The 16,467-nt window shown below is 38.2% G+C and overlaps 1 protein-coding gene across 6 annotated transcripts in view; it reads right to left on the bottom strand.

The window, feature by feature from the left end:
- Nucleotides 1-8,271: 8,271 nt before the first annotated feature.
- The window catches only part of LOC138028248 (QRFP-like peptide receptor), a 288,469-nt gene continuing 280,273 nt past the window's right edge, over nucleotides 8,272-16,467 (bottom strand). For 2 of the 6 annotated variants that reach the window (XM_068875718.1, XM_068875717.1), the window contains exons 3-4: nucleotides 14,920-16,467; nucleotides 8,292-9,691 (exon numbers count right to left, since the gene is read on the bottom strand). The exon at nucleotides 14,920-16,467 is cut by the window's right edge and continues 458 nt beyond it. In XM_068875718.1, the coding sequence (XP_068731819.1) occupies nucleotides 8,792-9,691; nucleotides 14,920-14,925 (906 nt within the window). In that variant the 5' untranslated portion in view covers nucleotides 14,926-16,467 and the 3' untranslated portion in view covers nucleotides 8,292-8,791. The other 4 variants (XR_011127597.1, XR_011127598.1, XR_011127596.1 and 1 more) reach the window with 3 other exon arrangements.

Below are 16,467 nucleotides of genomic sequence, written 5' to 3'. Positions count from 1 at the left end.
AATATGAAACAATGACACAAACACAAGCCTAAAATATTGATATTTTCGCATTTTCGTGTACGTATTACCTTCCCTTGAAATTCAATGGAGCGAGAAAATTCAACCAGAGAGCTTAACTGGTGAAGATTTTGGAAACCGAATTTATGTCCTTTTATAACAACATTTCCTCTTTAATTGAAAGCGATCTATACTTTTGGATCGAATTTCTTGTTTTAATTATTTTGTTTTTCATGTTATGTCACGGTCATAAGAAAATAATATCCACCACTATTGACTCATTTGCTATTAATAGCAAAACTTAAAAGATGAGGCTTCTCCTTTTTAAGCACGTTTCGTATGTTTTGAAGGCAATTAAATCTAATTTAGTAAAGATATTGAAAAGCGTTTCAGCCTCCCCTGGTCTTTTCAAAGTTGTTCCCCATTTTCATGTCGAGGAAAACACAATTTCAATTGATGCCCCTTCCTTAAAACTTAAAAAAAAATGTTTTTATTCATTACGTGTAAATACTTTAAAATTTAACCCCCCACTCCACCCCCATCATGATCACGTGGCCAAAAGGAAGGGAGGCCTGTGGGGACGAGAATAGTATCACCTGTCCTAATAGACCATATTCATATTTTCAATATTGGAGTGGAACTAGCTTGCAATGAAGGCTAGTGCGGGGGAATATATTAAAAAAGTACGTGCATTTGAAAAGATTCCCCCGCATTAGCCTCCATTGTAAGCTTCAAGTTCCAGTCCAATACTGAGAACACGAATATGGTCTATTCCCCGAGTAGCGATCCTGTCAACGCAGTGTATAGATGCGAATTTTCAAAGGAAATTCGAATGTATCTGTTGTCGGTCATCAAATCCGGTCTCGGTTGATTCCGTTTTTACCTAGGTTGACTTGGTGACCCTCATTGTACCTACAATCATGGACAAATTCTTTGGTACACGTCAGCGTTTTATTTTTTAACTCACGTTTTATCGCATATTCTGGATTCTATTGCAACCCCCCCCCCCCCCCTCCCCCCATTCAATGTTGCTTGGAGGAAATGAAGTGAAAACAGTGTGCAAGACTGAGAGTGGACCAGTTTATGTCCAACATTGATTAAGGGGGGAGGGGGGAAGCGCCTGAAGTCCCCAAAATGTGTACAGGACTAAGATAACGGCAAGTGTCCCAAAGGAATTTGTGCACTATTGTTGGTTGAATATGTACGCTACCAAGTCTAAAGCAGCTATCAACCCCCAAAAAGGACTGAAAACACTTACACCTTCCTTCAAGCTTTGTCTTTAGCATCTCAACACATCTTACTTTTTTCGCATCATCGCATCAGTTTCTGTATTCATACACTTATCCACTTAGTATCAACATTAAAAAGTAGTAAGGAAACTATATTTCGACTGCGCGCCATTTTTAATGGAAGAGCCTGCTTGCAGTCTAGTATCGGTACTCGAGCTCGCGGACCCTCCAGATCTGTAGTCCTGTGTCTTCACCACTACACTACAATGACGAACAGGTTCAACCCAACACAGTGCTTGTCATTATTTACTTTTGTATAATAAGTCAAATGATATCCATGTATAGTAACCAAAACTAATCCTAACCTGACCCTAATTTTTCTCTAGGCTCAATTTAGACTCCACAAAAGTTTCTTCAATTCATCTGGGATAAATGCATTAATAAGGATCACCTATTTAACCTATAGGTAAAAACGGAGTCAACCTGGGAACGAATTTTACAGGTAACATATCCGCCGCCTCTGATCAACGTACAAAAGGAAGGCTGACAGTTAACTTGTTTTGACGCAAAAATCTTTGCTTTTCTCATGTGAAGAAAGAAAAGAGAGAAGATAAATGATACGATTACATTGTTTATGATATGACTACATGATTTAAACGGCACAATTAAATACAAACGTTTTGTGATCACTCAAAAACCAACATTTTACTGGATTTGCGTTAGTTGTTGATTTCAGTTTACAGTGTCCCCAATTAGTGCTCCAGCGCTAGAAGGACTAGACACTTAAATAAAGTTTCTTTCCTTTCCTTTTTTTTAAGCAAAACTTGCTTTCTTTTTGGTTCCTTTTTTTTTTTTTTTTTTTTGACGTATGAAAGTAACGAACATATACTCAGTTTGTACGCGGTAACTAAGTATGCCTACAATTATCTATGAAACAAAGACAAAGAAAGGATATATATTTTTAAACATTAACCATCACTCGTATTTCAACAGCACTAATTTGATTCGGTATTATATTTCCCATGATTCGGACCGGCGCGGCCGACACAAGGTCAGAGAAACTCTACGACTAGGGTATGAACTTGATCCACGTTCTCTGGATTAGATTAGATCAGCACCTCGCTGGCGACTGGGCTCCTGAACTATAGGGTCACATGGGAAGAGGCCTTGGGAATTTGAAATGCGGATAAATTGCAATGAACACGTACAATACACCAATATTTTTACGAAAATGACCACAACAAGCATATAGGCTGTTTTCACCAGCGGATTTTCAGGTCGCTCATTATATTTAAGTCACCAAATCAGGTAGCTTAAGCAACTTGGCAATTACTTTCGGTCGACGAGCAGTCACTTGCGGTTATTCAAATCGGAAATACAACAGTTATACTATTTTTGTTATTTTTATTATTGTATTGGCACGTGCTCTCTTCTCATTTAATCTTAGCCGTGAAAACACGAATCATTTTTAAGTCGCTTAACGAAGTCTGCAACGGCTGTCGTGAAAACACAGCCATAGCATTGACTGTTCGAATTCACATAAGCGTTTCCGAATTGAGGAAACTCGGAGCTAAAATAAATTTTAAAGTGAGTTCGCTGAACTGTCTCCAACATTTAAAAAGCAAAATTTTCAGACGAAAATTAACAAAAAGGCAGTTGAACAACTGAGATCTTCTCTGTCGTTTAGATCGCTTAGGAGGCGCTCTTTATCATGTTTTAATTGCCTTATCATTTAATTTAAGCAGACGCACCGTTTGGCTAAATGTTATATTGTATGTGTTCTAAAAAGAAAGCCCTTTTTGGATCAACTAGCCCAAGACGAAGATGTAACTTTTACCAGTTATTCCGCAAGGACACATTGGGTACAAGATAATAGATAGCCAACGAGGAGCGTAGCGCCGATTTGGCTATAATTATCTCGTATCGAACAAGCTTGAATGGAATAACTGTTTTACTAAAAAATCGTCCTTATTTTAACTGATGCGTACAGTTACTGTTGATATTTATGAATAAAAAAAAATGTTGTGATCCGAGAAATTTCGCTTCCCGCGCGATGCCTACAGCTTGGCAACACTTGACAATCAGTTTTCATATCAGGCCATACGGTATATTCTAGAAACGCAATATCAGAGGTCGAAAGAAGGAGTATGGGTAATTAAATGGTGTCGACTGAATTTGGGGAATAATTTCTCTTGCGTTTTGTTTAAGGCGAGGGAAAATATTTAATTTTGGACAAAACGCAAGTGAAATTATTCCCTAACCTTATTACCATTGTTGGTTGCTTCGCAAGTCTTTTATCGGGATTCCCATACAAATCCTTATAATTTTGTTGGCTTTCCCTCACATCGAATTTGGAACGCCTGTGGCTGGAGCGACGCTTGCAATGGCCTGAAATAACGTCACCAGTCCCACTGTCCCGCATGCTCGGTCGTGCTGCCAACAATGCCAAGCTTAAAAATCATAAAAAAATCGCGGTTTTAACCAATATCACAAATGTTTGCGACATTCTTTCCAATTCGATACAAAGATTTAATTAGGAGGAAAATATTTTGGGGTTGTAGGCACTACTTCTTGAGCATGGAGCAAACAAATCGACTGAGCCTTATCGCTTTGAACCAGAGCGCGTTGATGAAGGAATCGTGTTTCGTGCGTCAAGTAAACAGTTGTTGAAGTGATCCGAACGACAAACAAACTTGTGTTCCTCCTTTGGCAAGACCTAAGCTTTTCACTTCACCGGGATGCAATTAAAATAAATATCTCTTTCAGGCTGTCTCTCCCTAACCTATTTGAGCGATTTCTGTTGCTGAAAAAAAAAAAAAAAAAAAAAAAGAGGCATCACCGGAATACAAAGAGAAATCTCAACAGCTTTGGGTGTTCAAGCTACCCGCTAAACTTCCGGTTGAGCTCAATGACGTCATGAACATGCCGCCAGGCTGCTAAGCCAATTTAAAGATGGCAACGAGAGTGCGGAATCTAACGCTACTGTTACCAAGGATTTAATAATTAAAGTTAGAAAGCTCTTTAAAAGCTGAAACTTCGGGAAGTGCATTATCTTTGCACTAACTTCCTACAGTGAGACGGGAAAATAGTACCATTCTGCAGGGAACTTCTCCATCGAATCAAACGGTATACACTCGTGAAATTAGGGCTAATTTAAGGGCAGAGGTTTTTCTTTCATTTCAATCCGTTGGCCGTTTGAATAACCATGAAATATAGACAAAATGTTCTGTTTAACTCCATGCTTGCTCAAGGTTCGTTGTAAAATTGACATCGCGTCATATTCTCGAAATATTACAAAATTAGGGATAAATCTGGAGAAAATAACTCAATAAACCCTTTTCAGTTGTATTTACGTGTGTACATGTTGTTTTCCTATTTAGATACGTCTTTCATAAACGAACTATGGCTTCTGAAAATTTACCTCTTCAAAGGAGAGAAGTCGAAGGGAATCAACTGTTAAAGAAAAACTTGACTTCTTTTGGTATTCATGATTTTTTACCATCTTCAAAATACTTTGGTGATAATGAGAACAGTTCTCCAGAGTGTGAAAATAATCTTTCACATCTGTCTGTATTATCTCAAACTAAGGATTATGTCAAGGCAAATTTTGCTAAGCTTTCAGAGAACAATCTATTAAATTGTGCTGAGGAATTTCTGAACGTCTTGACATTTTCCGACAATGACAGAACGAGTATCAATAAAGCTACTGGCGGACAACAGAAGAACACAGTCTGGCATGAGATGAGACATCTTTTAGTTACTAGCAAAAACAATGATAGCACTTTATACGAGACAAAAAACAAGAAAAAATTCCTCTCCCTGATGTTTTACTCACCGAATTCGAAATTCTCCGAACAAAAACATTTTAACGAAAGCTAGATGTACCCTGACACCATAGAACATGATACAAAAAAAGAAAATAGTGCTAAATTTACCACTCAAAGTCACTGAAAGACAGCATTGTTCATTTGAACTTGAAGAACCAGGTCTTCTTATAAGTATAGACTTTCTCTGGATAGGAGCTAGTCTAGATGGTATCAGAAAATGCCAGTGATGTGACCCTGCAGTGGTAGAGATAAAATGCCCATTTAAGAGGAAAGACCTTGACCCTAAAATTGCTTTCCTTTTACCAAGTGTTTGTGGAAAAAAAGGTAAAGATGGAATGTATTTTCTTGATGAAAATCACCTGCATTATTTCCAAGTTCAAACTGTCATGGCCATTTCAGGTTTCAACACCTGCGTTTTTGTTAGCTATACATGTAAAGGTATATTTATAGTTTAAGTAAATTTTATTGCTAATTTTTGGGAATTTTTAGTGGTAACCGTTTACACGTTTTATTGTAAGCAAATAGTTTCTTCTTTTCTTCTTGAAGCTCTCCATAGTTTCAATAATCACAGAAATTAAAACAGCTATCCCAAAGTCAACAAGATCACAGAAATCACAAAAGAAATGTTTTAATTTGTGGCTGCTGCAGACAGTACACCTTACTTTACACTCCTCCTAAATAAGTTACTTAAAGCAGCACAAACAAAAATAATTCCATCCAAGATTGTTTTCAACACGAGAAGAATAACTCCAGCAAGAATTCTAAATTGTTTCAATTTTAAAATGTTTCTTTTATTATGAGTTCGAAGAGATGCCACAGGACGAGTGTGTGTTGTCCCTTTAAGGACGGTGCCTACTAATTAAAGACATTTTTGCCCCTGTGTGTGATTATGCAGGAAATGTAGCTCTTAACAAGTGTTATTGAAATCCAAAAAGAAAATTGGGGGTAACCACGCATTTTTCAAAGATAATTCATGAATAATATTTGTAAAAAGCTTTAAAATACAAAGCAATGTATGGCGTTCTTTCTTAAATTGAAGCTTAATTATCTCTCAAAAATGCATGGTTACCCCCAATTTCCTTTTTGGATACCAAGGATACTTACTAAGATCTATTTCTCCAGATAGTTTTAAACCGCGCAAAAATATCCTTTATTAGTAAGCATTGGCGATAGGAATCCGAGTATCAGGAGATGCGCACAGAACGCATGCGCAATAACAATAGTAAGGCACCGTCCTTGTCAAGACTGCATCAACATTCTTTCCTAATGTTGCCTCGTCTTCCACAAGGGGGACCTTCTTAGCAGGAAAATTATCTGCAATACCAGTTTGATTTCTCTTTCTTGACCTTTCTCTTTGTTCTCTGTGGATCTGACCTTTGGAACAGGTCGTTGAGGTTTACTCTAAAAATCGTATCCTTTTATATACAAAGTTGGTGTACGGCATTCAGAAATTCTCTAACCTCGTACAAAATGGTTTGAACAGACCTTCGCACTCATTACAACCTTGAATTTATCACGATTAATAGCTCTAGACCAGGATAAAACATCTTTGTTATTCCTGGGCGAGTAAAATATTAATATTCAAACGTGAGAAAGAACCTTCTGCTTTTCTGGGTACCTTCGATCGTTGTCGCAACCCCACACAGCACAAGGATCGCCACTGGGCATATTTTCAATATTATTTGAATATATGAGCTTAAAAATAAGCCACAAGCCAGCCTGTACACACGTAAACACAACTTTATTGAGTTATCCCCTACCAATTTATACCTAATTTTGTAATATTTCGAGACCACGTCGCGATGTCAATTTCACAATGAACCTTGCGCTAGCATGGAAGTTAATACATTTTATCTATATATATTTGACGGTTATATATTCAAACAAAAATTTGCACTTGCCACGTATCAAAATTGCCCACATCGATTTCTGATAAAACTGTGTCGAAAAAAGCGTTGATCTCTCTCCAAAATCGTTTTTGGGACGTCGAAGTAAGTTCCTACTATATATTTTTTTAATGACTTGCAATTTTTTCCCCCTGGCGATCCCAGAACCCTTTGCGTATAAGACAGAGGGATCCAATTACTGGGAACTCATTCAATGGCATCTGGCACAAAATTTACAGAAGGGGCCGCCTCTAAAAGGGTACGCGAAGTAAAGGCGTGAAAATAAAGGGACCTGCAGTCCAAACTACCCTCGCTCATCTTCATTTGAAAAAAGTTCAACAGTTTGAAGTAGTAAATGTTTTAGCCAAGCTGAAAACGTTGAAAGTAAGGTTTACTGGCTAAATATTGCTCTCATTCACAACAGCTTTAATTAGACAGGGAATAATCATGTTTGCAGCTGAAGAGACAAATCAAACCAGTTTCGTTGTGCTTTGAACCGTTCACACCCGCAACGTACAGGATATTAGAGACCTTGAAATTATAGGACGAGGACGAGAACGAGTACGAGTTCTGACAGTCCGTTTTTAGCGAAAATACTTCTCAAATTTATAACTAGTACGATTAATCTTACCATTTCTTTGCGGTATAGGTTGCTCAGTTATTCTTATTGCTGGTAACTGAGCCTTTTTGCTGATTGAAAAATGCCAAAACTGCTACCGTGTTGTTGACTTGTTTTGACGCGACGACATTGTTGCAAAACCTGGTACTAAAATGACGCCGGTATCACGCTTTTCCCGCCAAAATGACGCTGGTTTGCGCGCGATATGGTCACGTGATACTGGTCAGCGGATACCTTGTTTTGACAGGTGTCAATTGACCATAACATTGATGTCCAATATCAAAGATGTATGCTGTAAACTAGTTACAGTGTCAAAAGGAGTATTGCCTCCTGGATGAGCTCTAAACTTGAGCCCGTGATATGGTTAAGTGTACTGGTCACATTGACATACATGGAGGGGCGGACGTACGGACGTTCATGAAGTCATGGCTATAAAACCAAATTTTCTCACATCGATGGGTTACCATATTTTCTTAGCTATTGTGCTCCGCGCGCGCACGCCTTCGGTTCGCGCGGAGTTCCGCTATTATCACCATCAGATCATATTTAATTCCTTTTTCTTTAAAGGAGATCGCCGTGTGACCAGCGCTTGTTTGATAGAAGCCAAAAACTAGAGGGAAACGTTCTATCATTAGTCTTTCCAATTAATTCAAAGATGAGCTAAAAACCTTTACGCCAGTAGACAAATTTCAGCCTGGGAAGTGAACAAGGTCTTAGCCAGCAAAAAAAAAATGAACTTTTTAAGTCAGCCAGGAACAATGTTTTTAATATCGCAGTGAGCCATACGCGGTTAGAGTCAAAACCCAGCCAGCTCCAAAACAGCCTGCAGAACAGATTTTTTGTGAAGCGGTTTCGTTGGGTACTCCTGCTGAATACATGCATAAATCAACTTTACTGAACTCAAATTTCACTGTAGGCTTACAAGGATAATATTGTATATCAAACTTGACTATCGTGCTAAAAACATATAAATAAACAATATACTACAAACTTTAGGCATTTCCAATTGCTTCTCAAGTCAAAAACTTTGAGTTGTCGGAAAAAAATTTCCTAAGTTCAGTTTCAATATACTTGATAAACACACATTCACCAATTTGCTAAATAAAATCTCAAAGATTACATGTCATTAGGAGGAAAAACCCGAACTGGCTCCGAGCGAGATCGTATACAGGAAATCTCGCAAATTTTATGTCATTAAGAGGAAAAATCTGAACTGCCTTCGAGCGAGGAGATCTACAACGCAATAATAAAAGCACGCAGAGCTCGTTTGAACTCTGGTATTTTCAATGCATATAGGAATGGATTTATAAAAGAGTTTGCGTAAAAAAAGCAGCCTGCACAATGCATTACATGCAAATGCCACCCTATTTGATAAGCAATTGTTTCATAAGAACTCTCGCCTAAAGAAAGAACATAAATGGAGACAATATCAAAAGGCAGCAATAGTATTAACGATACAACTGTTACAATGAGCAGTGTCTTGGTCAGTTTTCTTTCTCTACTGATTGCACCATGACGTTGAGAATGAGTTGTACTGTAAAACTTAGCAGCGATGGACGTGTAAGAAACCAGGATAATTATCATACAACACAACTGGAATGAGATGAATGCTGCGTCCGCCTGATACATACTAATGTCGAACAGCAACCGTGAAAAAACGCTGGCCGTCAAAACTCCAACTGTAAGCCAAACAGCCACAACAACTGCTCCAAACACCTTTTTTTTGACGAGGCGATGCTTTAATGGACGAAAAGTTGCGTGCATTCGCTCCAAAGAAATAACAGCCAGGTTTGTTACTGAGACTGCTGGAAAGTAAGCGGCCAAAGCTTCTAAGCCCACGTAGGTCCCAAACACGTCAATCGTCCAAAAATTACAATAATTTCCCAGATTAACGATAAAAGTGATCAAACTGCATCCAACGAACATGTCTGCCACTGCCAGGCTGATCAGCAGGTACACACCACGCTTGCCGCGAAGGCTTCGCTCTTTCAGGCAAATAATGATTGTAAGGGCATTCAGTGTCACGATAGCAACAGCCTCGATGCTAAGGACTGTCAGCCAGGGAATGCACTCCGATGGCGAAAAAAAATCGAAATTTAGCGTTCTGTTTTGTAGATGAGAATCATTGGTCATCTAAGTTGAGAAATAAAACCACGGTTAGACTACCATTAGGATATATTTGCATTTACAAATAACATTCTTAAACAACTAACAATGTACTTGGAAAAATTTACGAATTCTGATCGGCTATGACAAACGCTGTTGTCAGGTAACGCACTAAAGACGGGAGGAAATTTAATGCAGATAAGAGGTAACGAAGCAAGCATTCTCATTGGTCAATGTCCAATGTCCAATCGAGTGCGACCTATGGAATCCCCTGGATGAGCAAAATTTGGAACGTGATTCGGGATAAGTGATACGCGTGCGTTGCTTCTGCATAACTTTGACCCGCCATGTGATTTGGCATAAATGAACACTTGTAAATTTTTAAAAACACTACAGCCCCACGGACTCGAACGATTCCATTGGTCGTTGAAACAAATTGCGCGAGAAAAACCAACGAAACGCCCTCTTCGAGGCCCATTGGCATCGAGCTCTAAAGCTCGAGTTAATGAGATTGAATATTGATCTACAGCCTTTAACCGAGGATATAGCAAATTCACGATGTTTCAAAATTACAACGCTTTACTGTCAAGTGACACCTACAGCCTCGAACAAAATTATTGAAACACTGTGCAATACCTTGCCCTCCTACAATCATGTTGTTTTGGCAAATAGGCTTCGAAACTCGCCTGCAAACAACGTTGTGAGGGGAGAGTAAGCCGCGAAAGCCTCACACCTGTATAGTCTTGCACTGTTCCAAGGAATTTTGTCACAGACTGTAACACCTTCATTTTTGTATAGGTAATCACATGCTTTTTCTCGTGAAATTTGGAATAAATAAGCACGAGCAATTTTTTTCATACACGAAAAAATTGCTCAAGCCCGTAGGGTAAGTACTTATTTATTCCAAATTGCACGAGAAAAATCATGTGATTACTTTCTAATATATACACGAGAAAATTCGAGATGGTTAAGTAGAAGCAGCGCACGCGTATTACGCAATCACGCCACAATTGACCCATCCAGGGCTCGCATTTGATTGGCTACCTCGGAATTTGTTTGCTCATTGACCAATCAGAATGCTTGCTTTATTAGGAACGTTTCAAACGTCGAACTTCACATGTGCCGAACCTAATGCAAATGAGCTAAAGCACATTTTTTTTCGCATTTGCATTATATTCTGCACATGTGAAGATCGACGTTTGAAACGGGTCTTACCTCTTTGGCACTGAATTACTTTTTTCCTGCACTATGTTACCTGAAATCTGCATTTCTCTTAGCCAATCAGGATGGAGTAATTTTCATGCATACTATAAATACTGTAAAAACAAGATGTTGAAAACAAGATTGCAGCCGAATTTTGTAAGCTACAAAGTCTTATGGGTCTTATCCTTTCCATAATACACTGCAGGTCCTTACATCGTTGGGAGTTGTTGCGTCCGTTTAAACGTTAAATTCAGGTTGCTAAAATCTTTGTTTCGTATATTTTAATTTAAGGTTAAAAATACAACCATAATCAAAAACCGTGATCATATTTGTGCTCGGCTTTAAATGTGACCAGTTTGTTGGGCAGTGAGAGAGTGTTCACCTAATATTAAGTGAAAAAGTTGTCGACGAAAAAATTGAAATCATTAACAAATGGATGAGTCAGACTATCCAATAGATCTATATTCTAAAAAAAGAAAAAAAGAAAATGATGCAAGGCTCACTCCAAACGGAAAGCACGGGAGTGCGGGAACCTTAGCGTTGACAGATCGCAAACACGTGAATCCTTTTTGTCTTTCATCTGTTACGTAACAAACACAGCTAAAAGTATTTTTTTACCTTTTTTTTTTGGTGAGAGTTCTTTGAAGAAATAAACAGCCCTCGAAGAACCTTTTTTTGAAAATTAGATCTCACAAACATGAATCCTTTTTGTCTTTAATCTGTGACGTGACGCGTGATAACCTCTTGCTCAGATTAGAGGATCTTAAGATGAATTCAAAAAGACAAGAACGGCCTAAAACCTTATTTCTCCCAGGCGCCGCTTATCCCAATACCGGAAATCAAATTTGAAATTTCCTCAACACAGCTTGAGAAATAGTGTACCAACATCAAGCATGAAAAGCACTTGACGCAAAACTGAGAGCACTTCTTTTTCGTTATCACATTTGTTTGCGCCTGGTGACTGGAACCAGTTTCACTAAGAGAGACCATGTTAGAAGGGTTTCCCAACAACACTGTATCACGTAACAGGAATGTTATTGTGCCATATGAAACGCTGATTTTTGCTTATCAAAAAGCAACCCTTGTTGTGACCTTGGCAACACGAAAGCTCTCCAAAACCACCCTATCTTGACTATCTTTCGTCTTTACTTGACTGTACCTCAAAAATGAACACGATCATCCCCAGTTTTGGGTTGTAGAATAAAGGTTAAGTCTGCTACGATCCTAGAAGGCCCATCAGGCCAGCGCTTATGTTCGGTTTTTATAGCATGAAGCGACTAGGAGTATTTCTACTCCCCCCTGAATGGGATGCCAGTCCATCCCAGGGTTACTCCCAGCATTAGATTCGCCGGTTCCCATTTATACACCTGAGTCGAGAGAGGCACCGTGAGAGTAAAGTGGCTTGCCCAAGAACAGAACACAATGTCCCAGGCCAGAACCCAAGCCCGGACCACTCGATCCGTAGTCGAGCGCACTAACCATAAGGCCACGGCGACTCCCAAAATGATTGGAAAATAGTAATGAGTAATCCAAGTGGAACTGTCCGCAAAGTTTTAACAGACTCCTGTGATCTGATTCAGAGCGACCTTACATTTTCGAAAATCAAGCAATGACTAGTGTTTCATACAGTACCATAGCATTGGTGTTACGTGATGCACTGTAGTAGCGGAGCTCCGCGCGCGCCGAAGGCGTGCACACGCGGAGCACCATAGAAAGTTTGGTTTTATAGCCATGACGTCATCTACTGTGCGTACGTCCACCCCTCCATGTAGCCAACGTGACTAGTATCATGCTAGTTTACAGCATACATCTTTGATATTGGACATCAATGACATGATAAATTGACACCTGTCAAAACAAGGTATTCGCTGACCAGTATCACGTGACCATATCGCTGCGCAAGTTTGGAGTTGACCGCCGACCAGGTAATGGTTTTCGAGTGGATTGTAGGCTCAACCCATGTTAACTAGCCTAAACATAAACGAGGATCCATTTTTCGCGCGCTTTCTGTGGCTGGACAAGGCTACACGGCCAACGCTTTTCGTGTTAAGGTGGAAAACGGTTTGTAAATTATTTTCTTTCTGCATTTTTGCTGGTTTCAATCCAGTTTGACGTATATCATGATATCTGTTGTCCACACTGGTGGCTACGCAGTTATTCAAGACGGGCATAGGAGCTTAAAGGTGAGTGTTTATTTTTAATTTGTTTAGAGCTGGTTTTTCGTATCTTTAGAAGCTCTGATAAGGTTACATGATGCCTGGAGGACCTATGACTAGCACAGAACCGAAAGGAAAGTCAAAGAGAACGACAACGGCAAAACAGAATACCAGTGATAGCTCATGCATTTCCTTGGGCACTATACCGTTTCTTATTTTTACGGATGCGTTATTTAAAGTAGAATCGTATTTTTAATCGGTTTTTCTTTTGTTAAGGAATAAAAATCGAATTTTTATTGTCGACTGGAATTAAATAACAATTATCTGTACTCTTTTGGACATAAAGAAAAACTTGATTTGTTTGTTTGTTTTGCTCTAAAATGCGATCGAACAAGTGCTTTTTAATCCGTTTGTCCAACTGGTTTTCGATGTGCCTCGACAGTGACAAGAAAGTTTTGCCCTTTTGTTAGAAACACGTAATCGCAATGTTTTCTCGTAAAATAAGTGGGAAATTTCACTAGCTTGTGTTTTCAGAAGTTTGTTTAAGACACCTAAAGGTAATTTAGTGTTGGAGCGGATCTTGTTTGAAGTTCGTCCTTTCTTGGTTGCATTGCCGTATTTTGCCGATTTTTGTTAAAACCAACCTGGCGTGTTTCAACGAAATACATCAAAATGTGAATGATCTCGTTTTCAGAGATAAGGTGGATTGAAGTAAAACTCTTTTTTTTTTCTTTGAACTGACGATTTTTTTTAATGGTTTCCAATTTTAGCGTGATTCCTATTCGCTGGATATACATACATACATACATACTTTATTGACTTTCCCCAAGGGGCTTTTCAAAGACAATATTAACACAAATATATTCCTATTTACAATTAAAAGATAAAAGATAAAATTTTAAAAATTGTTAAAATATATAAGTATTAAATTACAGTTCTTTAAGTAATTTGGTCCTCAGGTGATTTTTAAAAACAGTGACTGAATCACACAGTTTAAGATTATAATCTAAAGAGTTCCATAAATTAACTATTCTATAATAAAAGGTTCTTTGGCCGCTAGCGGTTTTAAAAAGTGGAATGTTCAACAATTGAGAGTTTTTGGTGCTACGACCGCTCACCTCGGCTTGCTTTAAAAATTTTGAAGACAGATATTCAGGGGCGAGCCACCTTGAAACTGGGTCGAGCCACCTTAAATGTGATCAGTTTCTTGGCCCGTAAGAGCATCTTTCTACAATAGATTTTAAGGCTAAAAATTCAACCATAACTGATCAGAAAACGTGATCCGTACTTGCCTTCGGCTTTTAATGAGACAAGTTTCGTAACCAGTGAGAGAATGTTTCGAGAAATCTTTTTGAGGAAATTTTTATCCTAATATTAAGGCGAAGATATTGACGACGAAAACAATTATATTATTAGCAAATGGATTAGTCCGACTACCCAATATAACTATATTCTTAAAATGAGGCAAGGTTTACTCCAAATAGATTTCACAGGAGTGCAGGAACCTTAGCGTTACGTTGACAGATCGCAAACACATGACTTTGTTTTGTGATTCCTCTGTGACGTAAAGAAAAAACACAACTAAGGCATTTTTATAACTTTTACTTTTCCTGACAGTTCTTTAAGGAAATAAACAACCCTCGAAGAATCCTTTTTAAACTAAAAATAAACCCTTCGCTCTTATGAATTGCATCCTTTAACTAAGACCGATGTAAAAAATTACCTCTACCTGTTCAGTGTCTGTCAACGAGTGGAAACCGAGATTTATGTACTTTTTTCGAGAACTCATCCACAACTCTCGTTTATACATATCGTCATTCAATTTTAGACAATCCCGAATTTTTCATTACGGCAAAGCCATGGCTCTTCTTTAAATGTCAAAATTACTATACTTACCTCCATTTCGACACGTGATAATCTCTTGATTTAATCGAAGAACCTGAAGATGAAGTCAAAGCGACTGGAACGGTATAAAACCTTGTTTGTACCAGGCACCGCTGAACCGAATTCGGCAACTGAATATTGTAGTTACTTCCTCAACATGCACAGCTTGGAAAACAGCGTGCCTACGTCACTCGTGAAAAACACTCAACTTAATACTGAGAATCCCAGTATAGTAATAAGTAGTAATAAGCATTTATATAGTGCTAAATCGACCAATTATTCATAGTGCTGTACAATCTAGTCTAAAATCTTCCTTTCCGTATTCCTCGGCTATTTGTTTAAGCCTGGTGCATGGCTGAAACCAGTTTCAATACTTTGAAGAGACCTTCTTTCAGAAGGGTTGTCACAACAACACTGTATCTGTCACCTAACCTTGTTTGTTCTGTACAGTACGTATATGTTACAAACAAGCTACAATTATTGTACCAAGACAAAGACAACTGAACGTAAATACATTTACTGGTCCAAAATATCTTTAAAACTAAACTAGTTGGGTGGCCAACATTGATTAATTTAAAAATATTAACACCAGTCACAAAATAGGCTAAGTAGTGCAATATACACAGTTCATTTATACCTAAAATTTACAGAACAAATATATTAATAGTTTACATATACGCATAGAGTGAAATCAATACATAAGAAATAATCTTTAATACAACAATAATAATCTTTATTTTATTATATTTATTGATTTATTCTTTCCCTTTTAGTAAGCAAAGGGATAGAGTGGTCGTTTTTCTTCGCAAAACAAATGAACGCAGGGCACGTTTTTGTAATAATATTTTTTTTGGTTTACGTGAGACTTACAAGCCTGTCCCCAAACAAATAATCCGTAGGTAATGCAGGGAGAAATTAAGGATTGGTAAATAGTTAAAAGAGTACGATCGCCGGAGGAGGAACAAAGTGTCCTAATTTTGCAATTATACCTACAGTCTGGCTAATTTCCAGCTGAGTAACAGATTATATATGTTTCTTCCAAGAAAGATTGTAATCAAGTAATACTCCTAGGTACTTTACATAATCTCTGCAGTCTAGGAAAACAATAGTGTGGTCTTCTCATTGTCACGTCAAAAATGCTGCTTAAGGTAGAAAAGGTCGTTTCATCTGATAAGGGCAAAATAAGAAATATAGATTTAGCCAAGCCTAAAAGCGGAGCTCCATGCTTACGTATTAACTGCCTGAAGGGTTACTGAAACAAAAGGTCTCGAATTGTCCGCGTTTTGATTTTTCCGGTTGCTACTTTAATAATGAAATCATTTTCTTTGCTTTCTTCGATAAATTAATACTTTGCCTAACTGGTGAATTCCTCGGTACATTTAGGCTAAAAACCGATACCGCATGAATCACGAAGCCATTAGTGCGATATCGGTTTTTCGAGTGAAACTTACTTTGGAATTCACCAGCTTGGCAATGATTTTTTCTTGAACAGCATGAGTTTTAAAAGAAAACAAGCACACCCTCAGCGAACGAATGGAAAAGAAAAAAAAACATTTCAGA

Source organism: Montipora capricornis, chromosome 13, assembly GCF_036669925.1.
Source record: "Montipora capricornis isolate CH-2021 chromosome 13, ASM3666992v2, whole genome shotgun sequence".
Classification (NCBI taxonomy): Eukaryota; Metazoa; Cnidaria; class Anthozoa; order Scleractinia; family Acroporidae; genus Montipora; species Montipora capricornis.
The sequence above is the reverse complement of the archived record's forward strand: the minus strand, read 5'-3'. Positions and strand labels throughout refer to the sequence as shown.